Source organism: Gadus chalcogrammus, chromosome 11, assembly GCF_026213295.1.
Source record: "Gadus chalcogrammus isolate NIFS_2021 chromosome 11, NIFS_Gcha_1.0, whole genome shotgun sequence".
Lineage (NCBI taxonomy): Eukaryota > Metazoa > Chordata > Actinopteri > Gadiformes > Gadidae > Gadus > Gadus chalcogrammus.
Window position 1 is genome coordinate 11,972,827 of NC_079422.1, and position 25,981 is coordinate 11,998,807.

Here is a 25,981-nt window from a genome sequence, read left to right on the forward strand (position 1 = left end):
ACCTGCTCGAGAGATGGGTAGCTACGCTAGACGTAATCTTCCCTTGATGTCCAAAAAAAACGACAGATAGTTAAATTGTTTATTTTACAGCTATCGGCCGTAGCAACTTTAAAATACATATTAGTTGACCATATCCCATTCAATCTCGCTGTAACATATTTGGTGAAAATACAACTGCCATTCAACTACAATTCCCAGCAGGACTCATCGCGACGCCAAACACGTCATATATAGTCGACGTCCGGCCGCAGCTCGGGCGCCTCTGTTTCCATCAGCCCTACCTCTGACTTTAATTTAACATATGTGTATTTTTTTAAAGGAAGTTAATAACCAGGAAGGTATATGAAGACATAAGTTATATTTGAAGACAAAGACTACGATGGCCTCGCCGTTGAAAGTGTGTATAGTCGGCTCAGGCAACTGGTGAGTTATGCAAACTGTCATAACCTTCTGTGATGGTTATCATGCTATTATCATGGTTATTATTATGGCATTATTAATTATGGTTATTGTCATGTTTTTTTATCATGTTATTATCATGGTTATTATCATGTTATTATCATGATTATTATCATGGAGGGATCTCCATGATACAGCATCTTTAACTCACTAGATTGCACATACACACCAACCAATAAATTCTACCAATTAAGTAAATCAGTGTCAGTGATGTCATTGTGAAGCACAGGTGAGTTTCACTGTCACCTCCTCCTCTGATTGCCATGGTTACAGGGGCTCCGCCATAGCGAGGATCATAGGGGGGAACGCCAGGTCCCTGGAGCGCTTCGCCACCACGGTCAAGATGTGGGTGTTTGAGGAGAACGTCAACGGCAGGAAGCTCTCTGACATCATCAACACAGAGCACGAGAACGTCAAGTACCTGCCGGGTTTCAAGCTGCCAGAGAACGTGGTAGGGTGAAGGGGGGGGGGGGGGGGGGGGGTTGCTGTAAGCTCTGTGTGTGTGTGTGTGTGTCCGCTGTAAAGAACCGGTAGAAACTCTTCCTCTTCTCTGTGTATTTACTTAGTGTGATGTGTTGTTGGACCTTTTCCTAAAATCTTTATTGTCATTGTACACAAGAAATTAGCATTTGCATCTGCATGTGACCCATCACTATAGCTGCAGCGCTAGGAGCAGTGGGAAGTGCTCTTCACTAGACGCAGCAGTAGGAGCAGTGGGCAGTGCTCTTCACTAGCTGTAGTGCTAAGAGCAGGGGGCAGTGCTCTTCACTAGACGCAGCAGTAGGAGCAGGGGGCAGTGCTCTTCACTAGACGCAGCAGTAGGAGCAGGAGGCAGTGCTCTTCACTAGACGCAGCAGTAGGAGCAGAGGGCAGTGCTCTTCACTAGCTGTAGGAGCAGTCTCTTCACTAGCTGTAGCAGAAAGAGCAGTGGGCAGTGCTCTTCACTAGCTGTAGCGCTAAGAGCAGTGCTCTTCACTAGCCGTAGCGCTAAGAGCAGTGGGCAGTGCTCTTCACTAGCTGTAGCGCTAAGAGCATTGGGCAGTGCCCTCACTAGCTGCAGCAGTAGGAGCAGTGGGCAGTGCTCTTCACTAGCTGTAGCACTAAGAGCAGTGGGCAGTGCTCTTCACTAGCTATAGCAGTGGGCATTGTTCTTCACTAGCTATAGCAGTGGGCAGTGCTCTTCACTAGCTATAGCAGTGGGCAGTGCTCTTCACTAGCTATAGCAGTGGGCAGTGCTCTTCAGTAGCTATAGCAGTGGGCAGTGCTCTTCACTAGCTATAGCAGTGGGCAGTGCTCTTCACTAGCTATAGCAGTGGGCAGTGCTCTTCACTAGCTGCAGCAGTAGGAGCAGGGGGGCAGTGCTCTTCACTAGCTGTAGCGCTAAGAGCAGTGGGCAGTGCTCTTCACTAGCTATAGCAGTGGGCAGCGCTCTTCACTAGCTGCAGCAGTAGGAGCATTGTTCAGTGCTCAGTAGGCAGGAGTATTACCCTGTAATGTATGTTTTTTTTGGTCTTTGTCTTGTGGGAGGTAACTGAAGCACCCAGAGCAAACCCCTGTGAACACGGGCAGAACATACAAACTCCCCACAGAAAGCCACTCCCCCTTTCGGGGTCTAGACCGAGGGCCTTCTTGCTGAGGCAGCAGTGCTAGCCACTGTGCCAACCGCTGACTCTGGCTGACTCTATCGAACTATGGCTGCATTCGGATAAAGCAGTGCATTTAAACGTACTGACTGTATCTCTGTACCGCTCTCTCTGTACCTCCATTTCTCTTTCTGTACTCTCTCTGTTTATCTCGCTCTCCCTCCATCTGTTGCACCACTCTCTCTCTCTCTCTTTCTCTCTCCCGTCATCCTCTCTAGGTTGCCGTGCCGACACTGAGTGATGCTGCGGAGGGGGCGGACCTGCTGGTGTTCGTGGTTCCCCACCAGTTCATCAGGAACCTGTGTGATCAGATGGTGGGCTGCGTGTCGGCCAGGGCCCGAGGAATCACACTTATCAAGGTAACACGGCTCAGGACTGTAGGATGAAATGATAACACACTGTATTCACAACTCACTTTAATAATGACCCACTGTATTAACAACACACTTTATTAAGGACTCACTGTTTTGAAAAACACACTATCAATTACACAGCTTTTTAATAACAAACTTTATAAATCCCAGGAGGAACATTAATTTGTCAACATACCGCAGCAAAAGGTAACCCCACTTGTGGAGAAATAAAAAGATAATACACCAATAAATCATCCTACATCCTACATACAATATAATGGCTGGGAGAAATTAAGCTTTCTGGGCATCAACGGATGCAGTTAACGAACAAGTGTGATATATTGTCATCACATTTTGTGAACATATCAAAGTTGCACAGCTTAAACATTTTTGAGTTATGAATAATTGATGCCAATAATTCACATTTACAATTCACGTTGAAAATTTCATTTTCAAAGTGTATGTTCTCAAACAAAAAGTTTCTAAAAAACTAAAATGAAATAATCTGTGTGTGAGTCAGTGAACAGCGAAGAGGCCCAGAGGAATACTTCTTCTATTAGATGTGATGCGGCTATAATAACAAACAGAGTCTTCTCTGGCCCGGCGAGCTAGTCTGCGAGAGGGCCGGGTTATTACCTAGAGTCTGAATGCTGTCTAGATCAAAGCCATGACAACACACATTGCTTTGTTCCCCTCTCTGCTCCTCTCTCGCTGGCTATTGTGGACGCTAAATCCATGCCTCTCACCAGGTAAAATGGCTGCTTTAAACCTCTGGACCATTAAGACCAGAGTGGGGATTGTGTGTGTGTGTGTGTGTGTGTGTGTGTGTGTGTGTGTGTGTGTGTGTGTGTGTGTGTGTGTGTGTGTGTGTGTGTGTGTGTGTGTGTGTGTGTGGTTTTGTGTGTGTGTGTGTGTGTGTGTGTGTGTGTGTGTGTGTGTGTGTGTGTGTGTGTGTGTGTGTGTGTGTGTGTGTGTGTGTAAAACCTTAAGTGAAGCAGTGTTTAGGCTTATTTTTTTGAAACAGTAATGACCGAACCTGACCGTTTTGCTGTAAAATCCATTACTGAGTAAATAGAGCAACGGATGGATTCCCATGATGCATCCGGTTCAGCCTTTGAAATTAGGACCAATGAGGTCAGAGCCATATGTGGCTTAAACCCCTATGACGATATGTTCCGGCTACGGCCAAATAAACGTAATCAGCTCGGCTGGCTTTATTTAGCTCGGCTGAATATCTTTTAGAATATGAGGACTTTATGTAATGCTATGTCTTGGGAGGTCTGCACTTTGCAAACAGGGCATTTGTTCAGATAAAGCATTGAAGTCAGTCATACACGCACACTTAATAATGTGTTCAATTGACCAATAAACGTATCTGACGCTTGTCCTTCCTTTCGTTGGGGTTCTTCTAATGTTTAGCTGGGACATGATACGTGCAGCGTTATTGTTCCTATGGCATTTGTTTGTTGAGTTCAAAAAACAAATTTCCAAATCAAAGAACCTAAACTGGCCTTGAAACAAAGAGGGGGTAGATCAAGGGTCCAAATAGTCCCATATTTTGATTTCAAAGCTAATTACACGTAGCGAACACAGCGGTGGTTATCATACACTAATTGCTGGCACCTGATCAAGAATTAAAAGTGCCCCAACATCTGGCTGCTCTTCCAGTTAGCCACCAGGGGGCAGTGTTCCAGCTAGGTATTTTCTTTATGCATGAAGAATGGCTTTTACACCTGTGCTTCTGTCCAACTGCTTTTTGCGCTTCGTCTTTCTCTGTTGTACACACACACACACACACACACACACACACACACACACACACACACACACACACACACATTCTCTCAGGGGATAGACGAGGGTCCTGACGGGCTGAAGCTGATCTCTGATATCATCAGGGAGAAGATGGGCCTCGACGTCAGCGTCCTCATGGGCGCCAACATTGCCAACGAGGTGGCGGCCGAGAAGTTCTGCGAGACCACCATTGGTAAAGAGGGGCCTTGCGCCCAAACATGTATTTTTATATGATGACTTGGCGGACATTTATAGTTCCTGCTTCGGCATTCCGGCTGTATTGGATAAAAGACGTTGACACGTTCACAGCTGGCCCGGCGAACCAAGCACCCCACACCTCTGGTCACCCCACACCTCTGCATCACCACTGCTGATTCTGACACTTTTATTTAGTCTCCACTGATGTGGAATGTGAATTCTGCCCTTTTGTATCATTAGCACGTTTGCATATCCAGCCTCTTTAACTATCACCTGGTAAAGCCCTTTGTAACATGTTTTCTAAAAAGTGCTATACAGATTAAGCTATTGTGTGTGTGTGTGCGTGCGCATGTGTGTGTGCGTGGGTAGGCAGTAAGGTCCTTGAGAATGGCCTGCTGTTTAAGGAGCTCCTTCAGACGCCCAACTTCCGCATCACGGTGGTGGATGATGCAGACACAGTGGAGCTCTGTGGGGCACTGAAGGTACACACACTTTAGCTCAGTCGCTAAGCAACACACAGTAACACCACAGACCAACCTCCTTGCCAAAAAGAGACAAGACAACAAGGTCGGTACTATGCCACCTTGTTTACTGATCGTATTCAACGTGTCTAGCAGAGGAAATGGACAGCCTATCTGGTGCGTTATCAGAACCCTGTGATTACAATCAAGCGTTATCTTAACAATCAATTTTATGCTATCTTTGTCACCCGAGGTATTGACGTAGGTCCTGCTCAAATATCTTTCTGCATCAATCTTGGAGGAAAGTTTTGAATCAAAAAATTCAGAGTATATTTAATCACTTCTGAATAATCAGGCTAGAATCTTGTGGTGAGGTTTTTGTTTATTGACTCGAGGACTTTCATTTCCTTCGGCGTTTATCTGTAACCCCGGCCCTGAATAATAGCGCTGTGATCTCCAGAACATCGTGGCGGTGGGAGCAGGCATCTGCGACGGGCTGAGCTGCGGGGACAACACCAAGGCCGCCGTGATCCGCCTGGGCCTGATGGAGATGATCGCCTTCGCCAAGCTGTTCTCCAAGGACGCGGACGCCGTCTCCTCCGCCACCTTCCTGGAGAGCTGTGGCGTGGCCGACCTCATCACAACCTGCTACGGCGGCCGCAACCGCCGCGTCGCAGAGGCCTTCGCCAAGACCGGGAAGGTAGAACCTGTCCCAAAGTCCATGCTACAGATTGAACTTTAGTGTCGTTGTGCAGAGTGCAGTGACAATGAAATGTGTTTGGAGATCTAAATAGAAGTGCAAAAGAGCATTTAAGATGTCGTTTGAATATGGATTTTCGTATAGTTCCATACAGCTGCAAAATTTAAATCAGCTAGTGAGGTATGAGCAGCATAAGATGGTATAATGGATAAGAGCAGCATAGATGGACAGTACTATAAGTATGAACAGTAGGATAATAAATAATCAGGTGGTTTATTGTAAAGGTTTGTTGAAAGTGAAGCATGGCCCGGTGGCTCCATGCAGGAGATCTCTCCCTGAGTGTGTCTGGAGATGGCTGGATTATTCTGTGCACACTGATTACTCAATGTGCAACTGGAGCTGGGTGGGGCTGCACACCTGAGTCCAGTCAGACTCGGCCAGGTGAGCCTCCTTAATGCAGCCATCATCCACACACATCCCCACAGATCCCTTTCCTGATTCTCCTGCTACGGCTTGATTGGTCAAGCTGTAGTCGCCGAGCCAGGAAAGGAAGCCATGTGGGATTGAGACGGATGATCCTGAAGGAGACTTCAACGATGTTGAGGATTATGGCAAATCACAATATTCAGTCTACGAAGCCAAGGACGGTTGTTATCTGTGGCAATATGGTGGTGCGATCAGCTGAGATATGTAAACATGAGGGCTTGTCCAAAATAAACCACTTCCTGTTAGTATACTGTATTGGTCCCTAAAATGATTTGCTGGCCTATTAAGCCCGTTGCAGGTGCAATTGTAACAGCGGGTAAAAGGGCGGTTCGAGGAAAACATCTTGCAGGAAGCTATCGAATATAGGAATCCAGCCGTTATGTTGCCAATGGTGTCCTTGTGAATATTTAAAAATATATTGGTCCTTCTCCTGCCAGAGCATAGAGGAGCTGGAGAAAGAGATGCTGAACGGGCAGAAGCTCCAGGGGCCGGCCACGTCCACCGAGGTGTACCACATCCTTCAGCAGAAAGGCCTGGTGGACAAGTCAGTAGCCACCAGCTCCTCCATCGCCTTCCTCTCTCTAAACCTCTGGCTCTGCTCTTCCGTCCACATAGAGGGATGCTTTCTCTTTCCTACCTCTAACTTCTCCTTTCTCAGATTTTTTATCTCTGGACTGAGTCATGTGCAAAGATATCCCACTCAAACTCTGAGGATTTATTATCTGACGACTTACTTGTCTTGTTAGCTGTCACTATGACTATTTTCGTAGTGACAAGTGACTACGACTATTTTCCAGAATGAGTTTATCCTCCTCCCGCTACAGGGACTCTACAACTCAGCCTCTGAGATACTGTGACGCTGTGCTGATAATGATAACACCCCCTCCTGGGTCCCTTCTCTGCAGGTTCCCGCTGTTCACGGCCGTGTATCAGATCTGCTTCGAGGGAAGGGCCGTGGGGGAGATGATCTCCTGTCTGCAGAGCCACCCAGAGCACCTGTAGGGGACCTGAGGCCCCAGGGAGCCCCGCGTGCCACAGTCTGATTAACAGATCCATGGCGGCGGCTCTTTGTACAAAATAACACAACCCGTAATTGTAGCACTTGTTACCTCTGTTTTGTATTTTTTTTTCCGGTGACTACGTTCAATAAGCTTACCTTTCCAGTTAAAAAACGCAAAACATTCACATTTCAATGATCAATCATGATACATTGAAGTCAATGGCGGGAATATTAACATTTAGACCAATTACAGTTGCAAAAACATTTGAAAGGTCTTTATTTTTGTAAGAAATTTGATCTATTTTACTTTCCTCTTACTGATACGATACAAAGCAGCTTTAGAGACTAACAACACGACACAGAACCCGTACGGTGTCCTGTCCACTCTGCGTCAGGCTGGACAGACTGCACACCTAACACTGCCAATTTTGTTTACATGGAGTAACGGTTGCACTTGTGGTATTATCAGTATAATTACTGGCTTGTATTCTCTTTTGGGTAGTTTTCCTCAACCAAAGCCAAAAGTGAAAGGCTTTAATGAAAGTGTTTTGATACAAGTTATCATATCAAGCCTTCCCATCCTTGTATTGTATCACTTCCTTATAAATTCAGATGGAAACGGATCGTCTGAGGATAATCCCATAATAATGTTAATAATGATAATCCCAATACAGGATCCTATGTCCGGCTAAAATGGAGAACGAGGCATTACTTGGAGACAGGATAAAAAAATGTCTTTGAGCAGATTAACTGCTATTTATTTGGTGATTGACATTGGTATGTCAAATCGCTATTAGTCTTTGAGTATTGTGTTTTACCAAATACATCCCCATGACTTTATTCCTTCCTCCTTGTTTACATCATTATTGTCTTGAAGACAAACTGCCCCAAATCTAACTATCGATTGGCGTTCAGGGACGAACGTCGTTCCTTGAGAATAGGTCCATCTCAGGCTTAACAGCGCTACCTTGTGGCACATATAAGGTTATGACATGTGTCGCGTATATAGCAATATAACTACTCAGCAACACCTGGCTGAACCTCCCACAATAATGCTAAAAGTTGCAATACGGCAACAGCCTTGTAATCAGTTAGTTATTGTATTGACTTTGTGTAAAGAAAGCAACACATTCTTATGCTGTGACCATTTTTCAAACTTATTTCCTGCTACAGGGTGGCCATGTGTAGTTAGAATTATTGTCTACCAACAACAATATGTCCCTGATCCCTTTCAGTGCTGTAGTGATGAGGCCATCCCTTTTGCTCAGTGGATGTCGATATACCATAGATTTAGGTCTTTCTTTCTTACGGGTACATCATGTTTAGCTACAACTGCCACTCAGGTGACCATCTTACTTGCTCCTTCAGCTTTTTAACTTGTGTAATGGCAAACCACAGAACCTAACATTATATTTGGGCTGTTTTAAGTACGGTTTGTCTTAAAACAAACCATTTAATTTTGGTCCCAATTTTTTCTGACGGGATTTAATCCTCCAAAAAAAAGAATACGATAAATATTCCTATATGGCTTTCAGATACTGGTCTTTGATACTTAATTTTAGATTATGGGCTGACTAAAATAGTGAAAATCTGGTTGACAATAGATAAACGCCCCATAGTTGAGTCACGAAGTAACGGGATGCTTAAAGCCCAATCAAACATGGTGTTCTGAACAATGCATTTGATTTTCTACCATTATAATTAAAGCCAAAGTTCAAAGACAGTTGACTTTCACATTTTTTTCTGTAGGGAATACATGCTCGATATTGGTATATTATACCTGGAGAATGATATTATATAGGCATATTACATGTAGTTCATGTCCATTCTATTTGTGTAGGATATACTACGCCTTCAGACTAGTCACACTCTTTTCTTTATATATTTGTAATAAATGTTTTTGATCTTTTCTAATTATCTTCAAAAAGTACGCAGGCGATAGCAGTTGAATAAAAACAAGATGTTTAATACATCATCCAAATGGTTCACTATTAAAACTCTGAAGCTACAAAACAAAAGCACATCGATGTAAAAAAAATAATGAAAAACACGTGCAGACATGAATGCATTGCTTTAACACAAACGCTTTAAATTTAAGAGCTCCATCATTGAAGCTATAATATCCATACATTCAACAAAATGATGAATGTATCCATTTATGAATAAACACCCAACAATACTCAAGACGAGTTGCAAACCTCATGGCAAGTTCTCCCCACACTTAGGATGAAACAACATTCACAGGACACTTACTGAAATACACATCGCAATAAACACATTTTGAACAGGGAACTCATAAGGTTTTTTTTTGTTTTGTTGAACACCACAGTGAATCAACACTGTTTGAATAAACTTTTGTTCAGTCATCCAGATAGGGGGAAAATAGAAAATTGTAGTTTTTTTTCCCAGATTTATATCATCGTCAAAAGAGGTTCACCATGAATAAATAAAAACTTGCGTTCGTCTTGAGTCTATAAACAGTTAGCCATCGTCTTCCTCCTCATCTCCCCCAAATGACAGAAGACTGTTATTTTTCACTTTTCTCTCCTTCTTGTCCTCCCTCTTCTCCTTCTTCTCCTCTTTCTTCTCCTTCTCCTCTTTCTTCTCCTTCTCCTCCTTCTCCTCCTTTTCCTCCTCCTCTTCCTCCTCCTCTTTCTTGTCCTCCTTCTCCCCCATGGCACTCTTCTTCTTTTTGCTGGAGCTGGCTGTGATGCCCTGGTACTTATCCGTGGAGGAGCGCTTGGCCGGCTTCTTGAACACGATTTTACCATCTGCAGGAGGCTCGTCCTCTGTAAACCAATAGGAAGCATGGCTTGTGCGTTTGAATAGCAGCACCCCTTTCCTCTCTCTCTCCAGACGTAATGCAGACTTAGTCAGAGGGACTTCTAGCTAAACTATAGTATCGGGGACAACAATTCTCTTGCAAGTAAAGCTAGAATTATATCCAATGTGGTTCCCTTTGCTGTTCCATACAAAACCAAATGGATAGGATCAACACACCAGACAGAAGGACCACGGTCTTGAATCCTATGAAGACTGCACCAGTGCACTATTAAACTAGGTATGCTGAAAATATACTTCTGAATTGAAGAAAAAGTATAATTCTAAAAGGATGAGTGTAATACTCAACCAAAATAGTACGATCATTGACGGATGGAATAATAACCACTGAACTGCATGAGCAATACTCTCCACATTTGCCAGTCCTTCCTACCCACCTTTCTCTGAAGCGCCGTCGCCTTTGATGTGCTTCACCTCATCGGCGCTCAGGTCGCCCTTCTTCAGGACGACGACCTGCGGTAGCTCATCCTCACGGTCGCTGCCGCTGTCATCATCTAGCGTTGGCATCGCCTGACGCTGGAGACGTAACACAAAAGAGGCAATAACATTTAACGAGCTGCCGATGGTCAATATTAGGCATCCTAGTGTATGGACAATGGAGTATTGTATCATGGGTTGTGCTAAATGTTTTCCTTATTGCATTTAGGGTGCATGTCAAAGGAACTGTCAAGTGTTTATTTACAGGAGGCGATGGGTTGATTGTAAATGTGATTATCCATAATAGAGATGATGTGATAAAGTCCGACACGCACAGCAGCTAACGCTATGTAGCGTGCAAGAAGGACACACACCTTCGTATCGACGTTGGGTCCTTCCTTGTATCCGACATCACTCTTGAATTTCTTTAGAAACGACGGTTCGGTGGGTTTCACCCAAGATATATCACTTTTCTTTATGTTCTTATTCATTGTAGTACTATGCGCGTGAAGCAAGAACAGATTAAGCAGAACTAAACGTCATCAGAGTGCGCTTCCCAACAATGTAAAAAATAAATAAGTCACGTGATTTGAGATAGCAATGTGATTGGCTGCCAGTCTAAGGCTTGCCTGGCGTGGACCAAGGAAGCGCTCGCCGACAAGACGTACCTGACAACGATTCATGGTTTCCTATGACCGCATAACCCCACGCACTGTCCTTGGAATATGATTTCTGGGGATATTTACGCTTTGCTGGCCGGCATTCTTGGAGCCGTAGCTTCTTCTTCTGCTAAACTGTCCCTCGGGGCGGATTACCTGAAAGACATGTGTGACACAGGGATGAAGAGATGGACCACTGAGGACCACTGGAGCAGACACGCTGAGGAGGAAACCCCCTGTGACTGGGTAACTCACACCTTCTGTGTATTGTATTCATATGGGCCACATTACACATGGAGCTATGTATATTTTCTATTGCAAATATATTCGATGCTATTGTGAGTTCTTCACATTTCGTTTTGGTTTAGTCTTAGTATTTCATATTTATCTTTTGTTTCACAGTATACTGCCCTCCCGAATGCATATATATCGTTTACTAACGCATAACGTTAAAGTATGGGAGCCACACTAGTATTTCACAGTTATTGGATCTATGTGTGTTAATATATCTCTGACGTCCGGGTTCATCCTCAGCTCCACATTCCTCTGCGCTTGATGTGCGGAGGTCTGCTGTTCACCTGCAATGCTGTGATGTGGACGTTCTTCTCCAAGGCGCTTCGCCACTGCTCCTCTTCCGCCAGAGCCACAGTGACCACCACTGCATCAAACTTTGTCTCTTCTGTAAGTTATGTACTAACTATAACAGCGGGAGTCCATAGGGATCCATAAAGTGTGATCTGTAGTAGTCACACATCTGTATAACCTTTATTCCTTTTACAAGTTCAACCATCAGATTCCTGCACTGGCCTATGTTTTGTTATGAGACTAATGAATGTTTGTGTTAAGAGACAAGACCAGGCCCGACTCTGCCTTTGTGCCCCCTAGTCAGAGAAACGATCAAATTCATGATTCATGTCTAATGACCTATTTATTCAATAAGATACAGCAGGTAGAACCAGTTTTAGCCGATGATGAGTACCAACATAATGGAGTTTTCAAGATAGTCCGGAATCATGAAGAAGGGCCTCCATCCCAACCTCCAATAACTATCTCATTATTTTTTTGTCGCTGTATTTCCCTCCAGGCGGTCCTAGGGAAAATGATTTTCGGAGAGACCCATGCGGCTCTGTGGTGGGTAGGGATCTCGCTCACCCTCTCCGGGCTGCTGGTGCTCCATGAGTCCACGCCCCAGATCGTATCGCAGGAAGACGGCAAGAAAGACAATTGATGACACTTCCCAAAGAGAACACTGTTACAATGTGATCCCCTAGAGACCAAGCCAAAAGAGAAGGGTCATCACAGCACAAGGCTAAAATGATCAGCCGCAATCTGAGCTTAATCACATTGTATAAGGATATGTGTCAACGAACATCAAGTACTACCAAAGCTAAAACGACTGCCTTGCAATGACATTAAATCACACTAGTTGTGGGAACTTTTGTTCTATAATGTATGTCTCTTTGCTGATCCATACATAACTACAGGGATAGGATCAGCACTCCAGACAGAAGGATCACAATCCTATCTCCCATGAAGAGCATCGACCGTTTGACATGCTCAAGCGCCGGTCCACTGTTACTAGATAAGCTGTCAAATATATACACAATAAATGTAATATATGCGTGTGAAAATGTTGCTCATATATTATGCAATATACATTCACCTGTGTGTACGAAGATCTGTATTCACGTGCATGCATTCCAATAAGCACTATGGAAAGTATTTTCTATGCAATACAAACTACTGCCATTTACACTATACAAAGAATGTCACTGATTTGAATTCCTGATCAAATAAATGTTTGCATACAATCAAGAACTGAGAAGTAATGTCAATGTTTGTAGTGTATTCAAATCCAATCAAATCCATAAAAATTATCCAATTTAAGTAATATATTCTCCCACAATAGAAAAAGAAAAAAGGAACAGCTGGTAAATATGACTTCACTTACTGAATTTATTTGTTAAACCCCAGACACACATGCTTAATAAAAAAACATGTCATTCATAATTATACAGTAAACACAATGTAACATAAAAGGTCCCAAGACATATAGCATTCATTTTAAAAGCCCTTTTCTTACACAATTAGTATCATAAGTCGAACAGTACAAGAGGGTTAGGAATTTAAAATACAAGCACAGAAATCGACAAACGGAAAGCTGAACATTAGGCAAACCCCAACCCCCCTACAATCACTCACTAGTCCATGCTTTAAATTTGCTCTACCAGACTTTTAAGGCACACGGTGATATCAAAAACGCGGCTCAGTGGCTCGTCCATTAATTAATCATGCCTTTAGAGCTGTTTCTGGTCAGTGGTGTTCCCTGAGCTCCAGGAAAAGTGTTGACCATCAACCACTTCCACCACAAAATCCTTTGGTTCTGGTGCTAAGAATGCAGTCCATACACTGGCATCATCTGAAACCCAGGCGTGCAAGCACAGTTCTATTAACACATCAGCCTAAACATCTTGGTTTCCTTGTAGATTTATTGAAGCTCTGAAGCTTTAAACACCTTCTCTGATCGTGTCTGTTCTTCTAATGGACGTCTTGAGCTCTGAGGCATATTGTTGCACTGTAGTGGTGTCTGTATTCCAACGACGATACTTCTTACAAATAGCTACATTTTCCACAGAATCGTGCATCCAAGAAATTGGACTCATCTGCCTTCAATTCTCACTTTGAGGGTCTAGAAACCAAAATGATCGCCGCACGATTGCACATGTGTTAAGTATACAAGATGACAAAATAGTCCTTCAAAATATAATTAAAAAGCAGCGAAGGCCTTGTGGCGCTACTAGTACAGTGGAATCTCTATGATGTCCTCCTCAATGATGTCCCCCTGGGGGACCTCCTCCAGGGCCTCCAGGGGCCTCCTCTCACAGCGCAGGCCGCTGAACGGGCTGCACCAGGACAGGGAGAAGGGCCCGCCGCACGCAGCCTGCATGGCCTCCCAACACGGGACCTTATCCCACTTCCCGGTCTCTCCCTTCAGACGTTCGATTCCCTGGAGAAGAGAGAGAACAGGCGGTCAGACAGGGTGCAGAAGAAGCACATGAAGGAAGCGTGTCCTCTGCATGCACAACGACTACTAAAAAAAGAGACTGAAAAAAAATAAGTTTTCTACTGAGCTATTTATTTTCTCCACCAAGTATAAATTATAAATACATGTTGGGAATGAAATATTGAATTTAGGCTGACTAAAGAAACATGGCAAAATTTTAATAAATTCACATATTTATGTTCCAATGCCAGTCACATGCAAATTATGATGAAGAATGAAGGCATCTATCATTAGTCAACTGGGCACGGGGGGTAAAAACATTTTGGCATGCATCATGCCATTATGCAGTTTTAAAAACACTCATTAAACTCACGTTTGAATGAGTCTACTGTCCAAAACAGACAAGGAAAATGAAGACGTTGGATGTTTCATAGACCCTCTGCTTTAGACTTGCATGCATATGGAATGTATGTTAAGTAGGACAACTAGGGTGATCTCTGTTCCGAGCTTACCTCTGTCTCTTTACCAGCAAACCTGCCAGACAAGTCTTAACAGGCTGGCTTGCTGAAGAATCTACCAGGTCATCAAGTTATCAATCATTCAAAGCAAGTGCATGAGTCGTTATGTAAGGAGGGCAAAAGAGAAAGAGATCCCAGAGAATAAAGTGCAGCATAACAGACAATGAGAGGATGAGAGTTGTCCATGAAGGGATAGACAGAAGTTGGAAAATTCAGGGGAGTTTTATACAGGGAAGGTAGAACATGGAGGAGTCTGTTGCATCAGTAAAGAGGTGTCTGTTCAGATGGATGAACAGGACACAGAGAGTAAACTATGCATTGCACATCACCCAAACAATACATCAGGCTTTTATGCTCCGCGCGCGCGCGCGCGCACACACACACACACACACACACACACACACACACACACACACACACACACACACACACACACACACACACACACACACACACACACACACACACACACACACACACACACACACACACACACACACACAACCAAGAATAATTTATTCTTTGCACATGTACTCAAAGTTCTTCAGAATAATTATAATTAGAAATGTTTAAAACATAAAAACACCAATATCTGCTACAGCACTCTCACCAATCACTGGCAAAACTCAGCAATAGCACACCAGCAGAATAATCACCTACAAAAAATATGTCCTACCATGAACCATGCAGTCATATAATTAAAGAGATACGCACATCATACAAAAACAGAGTAAAACAAAGAAAATGAACTGTTGAACAGAGAGAAGTTGGCGAGATAAAAAGTAACAAAATTATTTAAAAAGTGCAAGTCAGCCAAGTAGTACATAAGGGGCACTGTGTAAGATTGAGAAAACTAATAACATTAAAAGATAAGACTTTGAAAATATATAGATTTTGCTGTGTTCTAACCACACAAAGTAACATGTCCAGCTAGGATAGTTTTCCATTATCTTGACCTTCCCTAGTTGAATTATGGGCCTTAAATCAAATGGAAATCCTCCTAATAGGTCACAATAGCAAAATGTGAATTGACGGTAATAAACAATTGGATTGACTATTAGCACATTTACACAAATTCAACCAAATTTTTACTAGACATGAAAAATACAAAGTATATAAACTCAGTGTACTTGTAAACCACTAGAGGCCCAGCACTATAGAATCTTAAACAGCGCTCCTTTAATAGTGCAGATAGTGACAGTAAGGTTTAATAGTTAAATGCTTGAACTGGACTGTTACAGTGAAGTTACACAAACCAAGACCATCCCTGTTTCAGTCATACGCGCCGAAATTGTGCTTCAAACAGACAGGTTCACTTGTCAGTCGTTGCGGCTGAAAACGATGTTTGAATACAGAGATATCTGTTAAAGATCTGCTCTTTTTTTCCCTCAAAACAACGACTGTTTTGCGCTTTTGACATCCAAATTAACTCACAGTCCCAACTAATCACACACCTGGAAAAAAGAGACTCCTTTCAAGCAAAAAGAAAAACACCCTTTGATTAAACTTTGATGATGAGATTTAAGTGGGCCTTGCTTGCATGCAATTAGGTGTTCCAATCGACGTGTCTCCATTATGCCTAATGAAAGGAAAGGTATTGCTTGATGAATAACTAGATGGCCTGGGGAATTTATATGTTCATCAGTCGCAAGAATGTTCTGATAACAAAACAGCTAAAATGAACACCTTAAGAAACAACATCTGCTCTGTTAATATGATGGCCTTGCTGTCGCTCGACTAACGATTGATAAAATACAAACACGCAAACGTTTCAGAGCTGGGAATTATGGAGGAATGTCAAAAACAATATCACAATTTTAGTTTCATGTCTGCAATTCTACCAGAAAACCTTTCACACGCAGAAAGAGGTTTCTTTTCCTCTGCGACTCTTCCCAGTGAAGTCTCTTCCCCTCTTTTAGAGCGGAAAAATAAAATGAAAAGCATGTTCTCATCAGCATAAGAAACACAGGAAGGAGCTGTCCGTGGGTAGTGTAGTAGTCACAGTTCAGTGATCAGGTTCAGCATTTGGGAGCAGCAGGCGTAAATGAGCTGGCTAGTCTTGGCCAGCTAGGCGGGGATTGGTTGAAAGGGGTTTGGTTTAGTTTGGTTGGATGGTTTCAGCTTGCCAGCTCCTCTTACTGAGCTCTCGGTCTCTCTCTCTCTCTCTCTCTCTCGGTCTGTCTCTCGCTCTCTCTCCCTCTTTCTCTCTCTCACACCACATACTGGTAGGTTTCAGCCTTCCCTTGTTCGGGCGTGGCGAGGGGGCTAAACCACAATATGGAGAACGGATGTCCGAAAACCGCCCGCATGTTCATCCATTTATTTTTTTTAGCCCATCTTCTCTCTTCCTTTTTCAACTGCTCTATGCCCTGAAAACAAGAGACAACGCAACTTCAGTGGGTGGACTTCCAGGGGGGCGCCCCAAACGGGTGACCGACCACACACATCCCTGAACCGCTTCATCTCGGCTTTACACTAGGGCCGGACCAATATGAAGACGAGTAGAAAATATATTAAATAGGAGATGTATACATATATACAAAACATAGTCATTAACCTATTGAGTGATTTTTATTTACAAGTGCATACATTGTCCAGGTCAAAGTTTCTTTCTTTCCATGCTATTTCTTATTAATTTTATAGCCTGTTTGCTATCCAGACAAATTGGTAAAGATTACAAATTTTCTGATTGAATGAAATATTCTACAATTATTTTGTTTTATTCCACTACCACCTACAATTAGTCAACATAAAATTCATACGAGTATACTGTACTCACCTCTAGTAAAGATAAAGAGTGTCTTTCAAGGTATTGTTTGTTATTCTATCACAACCTTGTTCCCTATCGGTACAGTATTGGTGTAATTCACACCAAGGCCCTGATTTAGGCATGATAACGGCCCATAATATTAGCCTACTGATAAACTGGTTGGTTGGGCCCAACTTTGCAACCTTTGACCTTTATTGGTCCACACAATGAGTGGATAAAAGAAGGTGTGCAGGGTATTACAATCACCAAGAACAAGACCCACTCTGATTTACTGCACAGTATTGATTTTACGAACAGATAAGCGTACAGGCCGATATTGATAGGAAATTAAATTCATAGATATGTCGTAGAGTTGCAGACAAAAATAATTTGGCGGCAGGAAGAAGAGATGCTTCAGGGTTTGCTTCAGTCAGCTTGGTTTTGACAAAGCGAATAAAGAAGGAAAGCTCACAAACGAAACACACAAGTAGACTCTTCACACTGTTTGGGAGATTAATGACTTATAAAGTATTTTGCCATTAGCGTGGCAATATACTTTAAGAGTAAAATACAAAAAACAAAAGAGTAACCCCAATTAACAGACTGATCAAGTAAGGGCTCCTTGGATTCTGGAGCAGTAGCGACATGCAGGGATAACTTATTAGCTTGTCTATTACGTTTTCATAAGAGGGCCAGTGTTCGCAGTTTCTTCTTCGTTCAATTTAATTTGAGGTTGAATGTCTCCCCATTTAGATAAAATATTTTTTTCGGTTGGGTTTTTCATTTAGAATATCAGGTATATGGTTATAAAATTCCCACTTCAGGATCACAGCGTAGGAAAACTCATTAATAGGCTTTGGCTGTGACAAATCAAGCATAATCAAACCTGTAACAGCCTGGAATCATGCATAGCTGTTTCCCCAAAGACTTCTCCTAAGACCAAGAAACCATCTGTGACTAAACGTTTTACCAGAGAAAAGGCTGTGCATTCCTTTCCCTTTTAGGGACAATGAAGAACTTGAACTCTAACTTGCAATCAGTTCCATCAGAATTGAATGTACCTTCTGTACGACAAGGACACAGAAAATAAAATGCATGGAACACTGCAGCAAAGCAACATTGTGTGAAATTCTGTGATTAGAATAACTCGCTCAGCTATTCATTTTAACATATGCCAAAGTTTTTCACTGATACTATTATATTTGTGATCCTCTCTCACAGTCAGCAGATGGTTGGATAAGCATGGAAATAAGAACATTATTTTGTTCAACTTTTTGTTGCTTTGTCTTGGACATCACCGTCTACACAGCTTAGTGAAACTGATTTTCCGTTTCATATTAATCATGACTTCAGTAACGACACTCAAGCCCTTCAGATCCGCAGTCCCACATCTCCATATCTGCAAGCTACAGAGGCAGCGAACGGTCCGATGCACATCTAAGTGCTAGGGAATAAAAGATGGAGGAGAGAGCAGGAAAAAAGCAGAAAAGGAAAGACCACAGAAGAGCCTCGAATCCTTCCAGACCCGTGGAGTGTGACGGTGACTGACGGTCCGGTGGGTACCGATGGGGTGGATGGTATAGAGCCGTGGAGTGTGGGCGTGACTTACGGTCTCGTCGGTACAGATGGAGTGGACCTGGGTACCGAACATCACAGAGGTGAATATGAGGAAGAGGAGGGCCTCGAAGCACAGGAGGATGAGGAGGATTACTGTGGCCGGGGGGGAGAAGGAACTGCACTCTGGAATGCACAGGGATGGGAGTGGGGAGAGGGAGGCAGAGGGGGAGACAGAGAGGTCAGAGGAGGGTAACAGGATCACTTAAGGAGGTCCTACACAACCTAACTGTTCTCATGGCCTCACAAGGAGATGGACGTGAATTAGAGCTTGGCTCGGCCCAGAAACACAAGCCGGAGCCTACCCCCTGCAGCTTCTGCCTGAGTCTGGCATTCATGTCTAAAACCAGACACTTGGATTAAAAATAGTAGTAAAAAAAGATGAACTGGTGATTATAACATTATTGATCCATGGAATCATGAATTCGATCGATCCACGGACTCATGATGAATAGCGTAATACAGAAGTGTATTTATTACCTTATAAACTAACCGATCACAGTGATTGATACATAAGGTTTATTGAAACAATGTTATGATACATATAACATTCTGATTATCCGAACCAAATAGCTTACTCCCCAGTCCGATTATAAATAAAAAAACAACACTTCTATGACCACGAGATCAAACGACCCAGCCACAAAAATCTAACCTCTAGTGTGAACGAATCTTGGCTGAATCGTGACAGCTGTTTTTATTAAAAATCACACGGTTGATTAAACCCTCTATTCTTGCGATGGCCTTGGACCAACAAAACAATTACAGAAATATTATTTCAGGTTGCAAGGAAAGGGAAGGTTTTTCTTTTTCCATTTCCTGCGATTCATTTCGGTCCAAATCTTCTGATTTTCTCCCAAACCTATCTCTGACCTGACCACTTAGCCAGCGGGCGCAATAACAAAGCCATACAACAATGAACAGCTGAACAATATGCAATTTGGATAAGCAATTTGGCCAAAAATATATATGAATAGACCAAAATTAAAGAAACACTAAGCAGGAAATGTTGAGGGTGAGAGATGTGAGGAGCACAAAAAAACACATTGACAAAACACATGGAAATACAGACACGCATGAAAGTACACACACAAGGACTCAAAGGGCTCTTTACTACACATGCCGCTATGCTAACTAGGCTACCAGGTATGACTGACCTTCAGACAGCTGGCTGCACCACAGCCAGGTTCCAGAAAGAATAGAACATGCCAGGACGGACGCAAAGCAAAAAGAAGAGTGAAATGAAACAAAAAGAAAGACGAGAAACCTAACAGAATGGGGGAGCGGGATCTGCATAACATAACTCAGGTGTAACGGTTTTCATTAATCGAGAAACTACAATGAGGCTGAGGCCTTCTGAGGAACAACAACAAGGTGGTGGGGAACATAAATATACTCACTTGTCCAGTCGTCCTCAAAGCAGTAGAGGAAATGGAACACCACCATTGTCAGAGAATGGAGGGAGATGAGTGCAATGTACATCTGGGAAGGAGATACAGGAAATCATAAGGGCCGCTTTATTACACTTTGTTACAAGTTAGTGGCAAACAATGGATGGATTAATCTTCATTCAGAATTTCTTCATTCAAATGTATCATTTGTGTGATGAAGAGTTTTTGCTTTGATGTGACCCAACACTTGTTGTATAAACCATCCAACCTAATTGCCCCAGGATACGTCTTTAGGGGCAATTAGTGCCAGCAGGGGGCATGGTTCCTTCATTAGCCGTAATCCAATTTAATCAGAAAGCTATTTACAGCCTCAACAAAATGTTTTCATTTAGAATTTTAATTTATCAAATTAAATGCAGTAGAAATAATATTATGTATTTGAATTATTCATTATATTATGCGAAGTAATATAATCAATTTTTATATGAGGTGTGTGTTTGCGTATGTGCGTGATTCTGTGGTTTTGTGGCTAAAGACAGACTCTATTAATACTTAATACAAGATATTACAAATGCCTTAAGTTGAAGGAACATTTAAACATCGAGATTGCAATTATAAAAATAGTAAAATACGACCAATCACACTAGTTAGCTATCGGTCAATCGCAGAACCCATCAACTGACAACGGTTCAGCCTCAGGAGGCCGGGGCCGGGGTTTTGGGGGCTCAGGTTTAGCCACCAAGCCAGGACTTCCTCTTCCATGCACCGGTCAATGTTATTACTCCGATAAGCAACTGGAGACGTGTGAATGGAGTAGGACTTGAGAGACGTCGCCAGTATCGGATTGTTTTGGCGTCAGAAAACATTTAATCTAATCTCCCTAATAGGATATTTTCTTTTGGATACATGGATTTATGCAGGATGGATATATGCAAATATCCATAAACGGATATCTGCATGTCTACAGATATCTTTTTTTAATGCTATTAAAAGGGCAAAATCGTCATCAGACAATAGCCAATGGGTTCCAAGATACGTTTTGGACAATGCATCCTGCTTCTTTTGCTCTCCATATGGACTTATGTCCGGATACAACCAAAGCCCTCTGAAACATGATTGGTCAATACTAATCGGACTATAATTGCCAACAGATACTGCATTCATATGCAGAAATCCATTTATAGTGATTAGTCTACTTCAGGCATTGTATTCATATAAGGACCATATTATGATTTGAATTGCTAAGCAAGCTCCTAACGTAGACATCTAGTTGTAGAGGAAATTATGAGACTGATGAGATCTGTAACATAACCAACAAACAAACAACTTTCTTTCTGGGCAAATAATGTGGCTGTGGAACTACTGGACTGTGAACCAACTATGTGAAAACTATTCAGGGTGTCTTCTGTGTTAGACACTTACTGTGAAAAGCACAAAGTACTTCTGGTTGTTTTCCCCGACGCAGTTGTTGACCCAGGGACAGTGGTGGTCCATTTTCCGGATGCACCGCTTGCAAACACTTTTGAAGGATGAACACGACAAAAATACTAATTATTCATGCACTGCACCACATCACTGATTGCCAAAAGTAGACTTTCTTGAGACTAAAGTATGACTAAAATAATAATACATTTGCACCTAATCTGTTACTGTGAAATACTTTTTCAAAATGGAAGTTTTGATGCTGACTTGTGTGATCCTATGGTTCTCCCTACCTGCAGTGGTGAGCTCGGTCTGGCTTTATGCTACAACATTTGGGACACTTATAGACCACCTGGCCTGGCTTTAGCTGGAGGCTCTCGATGTACTCCTTCGTAGCGTTTCCTTTTGGCACAGCCCCCTAGCAAGGACCAAAAACATTGTTAGGCCCGTTTCTGAAGTGGAATGGCTTGTGGGCATCGACAGGCATCAAACTGTATGAAACATTCACAGCCAAAAATGTGTCCTTACTACGAGGATGCAACTTTACAAATAGGCAATAATTGTAATTGTATTTGGCCTCTGCGGCTTCGGAGGAACAATTTCTAACCACTGTATCTGCATCTCATTTATCCTTAAAAAAACATTAATTATTTTTTACTATTATTATTATTTGTTTAAGTTATGTACTTTGTATACATGCAACGCTACAGCCACCAAGAACCCCCTTCAACACCTATCAGATCATCATCAACGCTCTCCTGTCCCACTATAACGGACCTGAGGCCCAGCATGATCACCGGGCGTGCTCCACACTCACAGGATCGGTGCACATGGCCCGGAAGTGCGAGGCGAGGGCGAGGAAGGCCAGGCTGTTGAACACCACGCCGTTGATGAGGCTGTACGTCAGGTTCTTGGAGGGCAGCAGCATGACAAACACCACCACGAACTCGGCGTAGAGCACCAGCATCCAGGTGATGACCGCGCAAACAATGCCGCAGGCGTCCCGGATGAACCACATGGCTGAGGCTGAGGAGGAGGTGATGATGTCCTTGGAGATGGGGATGCGCTGCTCGGCCTGCAGGTAGCCGGCCCGGGACTCCTGCCGGGACTCCGCTCGGCCATGGTCCCCCCGGCCGTGCTCTCCACGGCCGTGCTCCGGGTCCCTGCATCGGTGCACCGGGCTCTTCATGCTTCATTCATCCACACCGGCCACTCGCGCCGCCCGCAGCCACTCCAGGTACAGCTGGCAGCGTTAGGGGAGCAGGTTCTGGCTCACTTACCGCATGCTGGGAAGAGACAGGGTCGGAGGAGGAGATTAAAAGGAGACAGGCAAGGTGGTTTGCAGAGGACAGGAGGGATAGTCCTTTCCCTCCAACTGAGATAAACCGATCCTAACTACATAAAAAAAATATGTACTGTATACACATGTCGGTTTTGACCAATAGCTTGCCAAAAAGACCCTGGCCACTACATTAAACATCTTAAAATAACATAATTGTGTGTATAAAAGGTGCCTTAAGGGGCCGTGCTGTATGCAGGTATTATAACACCTTTGTAATTTTTCTACCATCTTTGTATTTATTTATTTTTTCGGCTGCAGAATGCGTTGTTCCACTTTGTCGGACAATAAAGTTTATCTTGCATCGTGAACAACCAGGGACTTCTTAGAGCTCAGTGGATATCAACATCACCAGAGGTCAAACGCACAGAGAGAAGCAGCCCATGCCACTGCTGCATGCCTCTGCAGTCTGACTCAGTGAACACATCCTGCTGGTGGTGCTGGGAAGGCTAGCTCGCCTGTTAGCCACATTGGTCAAGTATCAAACGATGACCAGCACTGTCATCCCGGATAACGCATCGATATCGGGACAGACCGTTAGCACTGGTAGCGATTAGAGAGGCCATCCCGGTTTTACCTTAGAGTCCATGAGTACCAGGAGACAGTATATAAAAAGGAGCTTTAATTAGCTTGCTGGCTAACTAGGTAACGTGTGTGTGTGAGCGAGATCTCACCTGCGTTCACCAGCGGCTCTGCCTCCTCGCTAACAATTATAAAGAAAACCGTCAGGCAACGGATGTTTAATCTTCATGTGAACGTTGTAATGTCTTTAAAAGTTGCAGCAGGACCTAATCCAAGGCATTCGTTTCGTTGTTAGAAAATCGCATCCTCCTTCCTTGCTAGTGTTTAACGCACCAACCCCCCCGGCTCAACCACAACACATCGTGACGAATGCGGATGTGAACACCTGTTTTTAATTAGGAGTAGGTTCACTACGTTGAAGATGATGATGCAAAGGTTGAGGCTTTGTAAAGGCAAAAAGTTGAATACATCTGACTCAGTTGAAATGTGCATTCTATTTTATTACATGAATAAATAAGTATGAACTATTGAAATCTCCTCAGGCTTTGCCTGCGGCCCAGTGAGGCATGTCTCCAATTCATTAAAAACAACTCAGAAATCGATGTTAAAAAAATGATATTCACCTTTTTTTGGTACAGGATTAAATGTATGATTTCATATTACACACAATAAGGCAATACATATTGTGCCTTTCGTTAGTAGTTTCTGATGTTACTCATTATATATCATCTAAGTTTAGAGACACTAACCCAGTGTAAATCCATGAAATTTCCTGTCCTGCTTCAGCGCCAAGTATGTGTATGCTCCAAATAGACAAGATTATCATGCAGGTGTGACGGGTTGAAAAGGTTATATAATATATTACTCCGTATATATATATATATATATATATATATATATATATATATATATATACGCTGCGCGTCGGGGCCGGACAACGCCCCTTAACAGTGGTATAATGAGCACATACCACAGCCTGGCGTGATCTATTGCTTAAATATATAGGGTTAGGGTGTATATATAGTGTGTGTGTGTGTGTGTGTGTGTGTGTGTGTGTGTGTGTGTGTGTGTGTGTGTGTGTGTGTGTGTGTGTGTGTGTGTGTGTGTGTGTGTGTGTGTGTGTGTGTGTGTGTGTGTGTGTGTGTGTGTGTGTGTGTGTGTGTGTGTGTGGATTCACAGCACAATACATGGATCAAGACTTTATCTTCAAGATTTGGGTACAACAGCATGGCAGGGGAATCATAAACATGATTTATAAAAACATACTTTAGCCCTCTGTGTGTGTCCATTCACAAAGGTGATCATGCCTGTAGACCATTGCAAGGCTATACAAAGTGGTCCCCTCTGTATCTGAACAGCCTCCTGAAGCAGAGCTGTCTGGAACCCGTTCTGTTGGGTTCCCCGAGCCACAAGCCCATAAGCAGATGACATCATCCTATTATAACAGAATTTTTCTATGAGGGAAAGAAGGTTGGGGGGCGGCGGGCTGGTGTTGGCGGTTGGTTGTGCTTTATATTATGATCAAAAATATTATATGTTACAATCAAGATTAGGGATATTAGGCAATTTAGTCATTCCAACAGCAGGTACCATGGTTAGCTCACTCACAAGCCAATACCAGTCAATAATGTCTTGGTGATGCTAAGCCAAATGTATGTTCCATTTCGCAGAAGACTGTTAAAGTGCTCCTCAATTAGGAGGTTTTTAGTCCTTTTTTGTCTGTGCAACATCCAACAACTCTCCTCCACATCTGGGATGTTCCTATTAGGCCTTCGGTTATGAACAGGAGGCACGGTTTGTTGTTGCTTGTTAGGATTTACATTCAGCACTCACTGAAGTCTTCCCTTTGATGTGCATGTTATTTGTAATGCGGTCGAGTGGCATAACCATTGTTTGCATTGGTTGTGCGGTGCACTTTGTCCGTTGTGTCCATCATGAAACATGGAACATAACAAGCTGTCGAGAAAGATGTTCTACAGTCTGTTGTATTTTGGGGTCGAAAAACATTGATGATAAATTCAATTTTATATTTACAACATCTTTGATGGCGTAAAACCAACAAACCTTTGGACCATCAAACATTTCACATTGTTTGGCATCTACTGTACATGGTGCTCTCCCATGTATTGTCTCTCTGGCAAAACAACAGCAACTCGTTGATCGCATCATTAGTTGCTCACGTTTCCATGGATACCCTGAAATTAACTTATGTGCTTGCTGCATGATAGGTTATTATCATGGGATAAAACAATTAATTAGTTATTCTGTGGCCTACTTTTAAATTCATACCTTCCCCCTGAATTTCAGAATAGTGTCAGTCAGACAGTGAGCCGCCTCTCACTTTGTATTTCTCTCAAATGACAGGCAAGTGGTTCATCACAAGAGGGCACTGACAGACAGTGGTTTGATAT

General features: G+C 43.0%; 4 protein-coding genes across 5 annotated transcripts; 2 read left to right on the forward strand and 2 right to left on the reverse strand.

The window, feature by feature from the left end:
* The first annotated feature begins 232 nt into the window (after window positions 1-232).
* On the forward strand, window positions 233-9,863 carry gpd1l (glycerol-3-phosphate dehydrogenase 1 like). Its single transcript, XM_056601679.1, has 8 exons — window positions 233-423; window positions 733-910; window positions 2,321-2,461; window positions 4,304-4,442; window positions 4,817-4,929; window positions 5,369-5,608; window positions 6,532-6,638; window positions 7,000-9,863. Exons 1-8 carry the CDS (start codon window positions 380-382, stop codon window positions 7,094-7,096), a joined length of 1,059 nt encoding a protein of 352 aa, XP_056457654.1. The 5' UTR covers window positions 233-379; the 3' UTR covers window positions 7,097-9,863.
* Window positions 9,006-10,902, reverse strand: kiaa1143 (KIAA1143 ortholog). Its single transcript, XM_056601682.1, has 3 exons — window positions 10,727-10,902; window positions 10,313-10,451; window positions 9,006-9,883 (listed from the first exon to the last, which is right to left on the reverse strand). Exons 1-3 carry the CDS (start codon window positions 10,841-10,843, stop codon window positions 9,576-9,578), a joined length of 564 nt encoding a protein of 187 aa, XP_056457657.1. The 5' UTR covers window positions 10,844-10,902; the 3' UTR covers window positions 9,006-9,575.
* tmem42a (transmembrane protein 42a) lies at window positions 10,850-12,948 on the forward strand. The gene is made up of 3 exons (XM_056601683.1): window positions 10,850-11,257; window positions 11,546-11,692; window positions 12,096-12,948. The coding sequence occupies exons 1-3, from the start codon at window positions 11,078-11,080 to the stop codon at window positions 12,237-12,239; spliced, it is 471 nt and encodes a 156-aa protein (XP_056457658.1). The 5' UTR covers window positions 10,850-11,077; the 3' UTR covers window positions 12,240-12,948.
* zdhhc3a (zinc finger DHHC-type palmitoyltransferase 3a) lies at window positions 12,293-23,934 on the reverse strand. 2 transcript variants are annotated; one of them, XM_056601680.1, is made up of 7 exons: window positions 23,723-23,934; window positions 22,527-22,995; window positions 22,003-22,127; window positions 21,710-21,806; window positions 20,297-20,378; window positions 18,892-19,022; window positions 12,293-14,018 (listed from the first exon to the last, which is right to left on the reverse strand). In XM_056601680.1, the coding sequence occupies exons 2-7, from the start codon at window positions 22,896-22,898 to the stop codon at window positions 13,809-13,811; spliced, it is 1,017 nt and encodes a 338-aa protein (XP_056457655.1). In that variant the 5' UTR covers window positions 22,899-22,995; window positions 23,723-23,934; the 3' UTR covers window positions 12,293-13,808. The 2 variants fall into 2 exon arrangements, with proteins under 2 accessions (XP_056457655.1, XP_056457656.1); XM_056601681.1 differs by lacking the exon at window positions 12,293-14,018 and adding an exon at window positions 15,011-16,902.
* Window positions 23,935-25,981: the final 2,047 nt, after the last annotated feature.

What these genes read in the sequence shown, in the direction of transcription:
- gpd1l (XM_056601679.1), top strand. Translation starts at nt 380, where the DNA reads ATGGCCTCGCCGTTGAAAGTGTGTATAGTCGGCTCAGGCAACTG. An exon ending in GTTCTGCGAGACCACCATTG is followed by an intron (nt 4,443 to 4,816) that starts GTAAAGAGGGGC and finishes GTGCGTGGGTAG; the next exon opens with GCAGTAAGGTCCTTGAGAAT. An exon ending in CAGAAAGGCCTGGTGGACAA is followed by an intron (nt 6,639 to 6,999) that starts GTCAGTAGCCAC and finishes CCTTCTCTGCAG; the next exon opens with GTTCCCGCTGTTCACGGCCG.
- kiaa1143 (XM_056601682.1), bottom strand. Translation starts at nt 10,843, where the DNA reads ATGAATAAGAACATAAAGAAAAGTGATATATCTTGGGTGAAACCCACC. An exon ending in GACCCAACGTCGATACGAAG is followed by an intron (nt 10,452 to 10,726) that starts GTGTGTGTCCTT and finishes TTACGTCTCCAG; the next exon opens with CGTCAGGCGATGCCAACGCT. An exon ending in CGACGGCGCTTCAGAGAAAG is followed by an intron (nt 9,884 to 10,312) that starts GTGGGTAGGAAG and finishes ATTGGTTTACAG; the next exon opens with AGGACGAGCCTCCTGCAGAT.
- tmem42a (XM_056601683.1), top strand. Translation starts at nt 11,078, where the DNA reads ATGATTTCTGGGGATATTTACGCTTTGCTGGCCGGCATTCTTGGAGCC. An exon ending in AGGAAACCCCCTGTGACTGG is followed by an intron (nt 11,258 to 11,545) that starts GTAACTCACACC and finishes GTTCATCCTCAG; the next exon opens with CTCCACATTCCTCTGCGCTT. An exon ending in CATCAAACTTTGTCTCTTCT is followed by an intron (nt 11,693 to 12,095) that starts GTAAGTTATGTA and finishes ATTTCCCTCCAG; the next exon opens with GCGGTCCTAGGGAAAATGAT.
- zdhhc3a (XM_056601680.1), bottom strand. Translation starts at nt 22,898, where the DNA reads ATGAAGAGCCCGGTGCACCGATGCAGGGACCCGGAGCACGGCCGTGGA. An exon ending in GGGCCATGTGCACCGATCCT is followed by an intron (nt 22,128 to 22,526) that starts GTGAGTGTGGAG and finishes GGTCCTTGCTAG; the next exon opens with GGGGCTGTGCCAAAAGGAAA. An exon ending in GACCGAGCTCACCACTGCAG is followed by an intron (nt 21,807 to 22,002) that starts GTAGGGAGAACC and finishes ATCCTTCAAAAG; the next exon opens with TGTTTGCAAGCGGTGCATCC.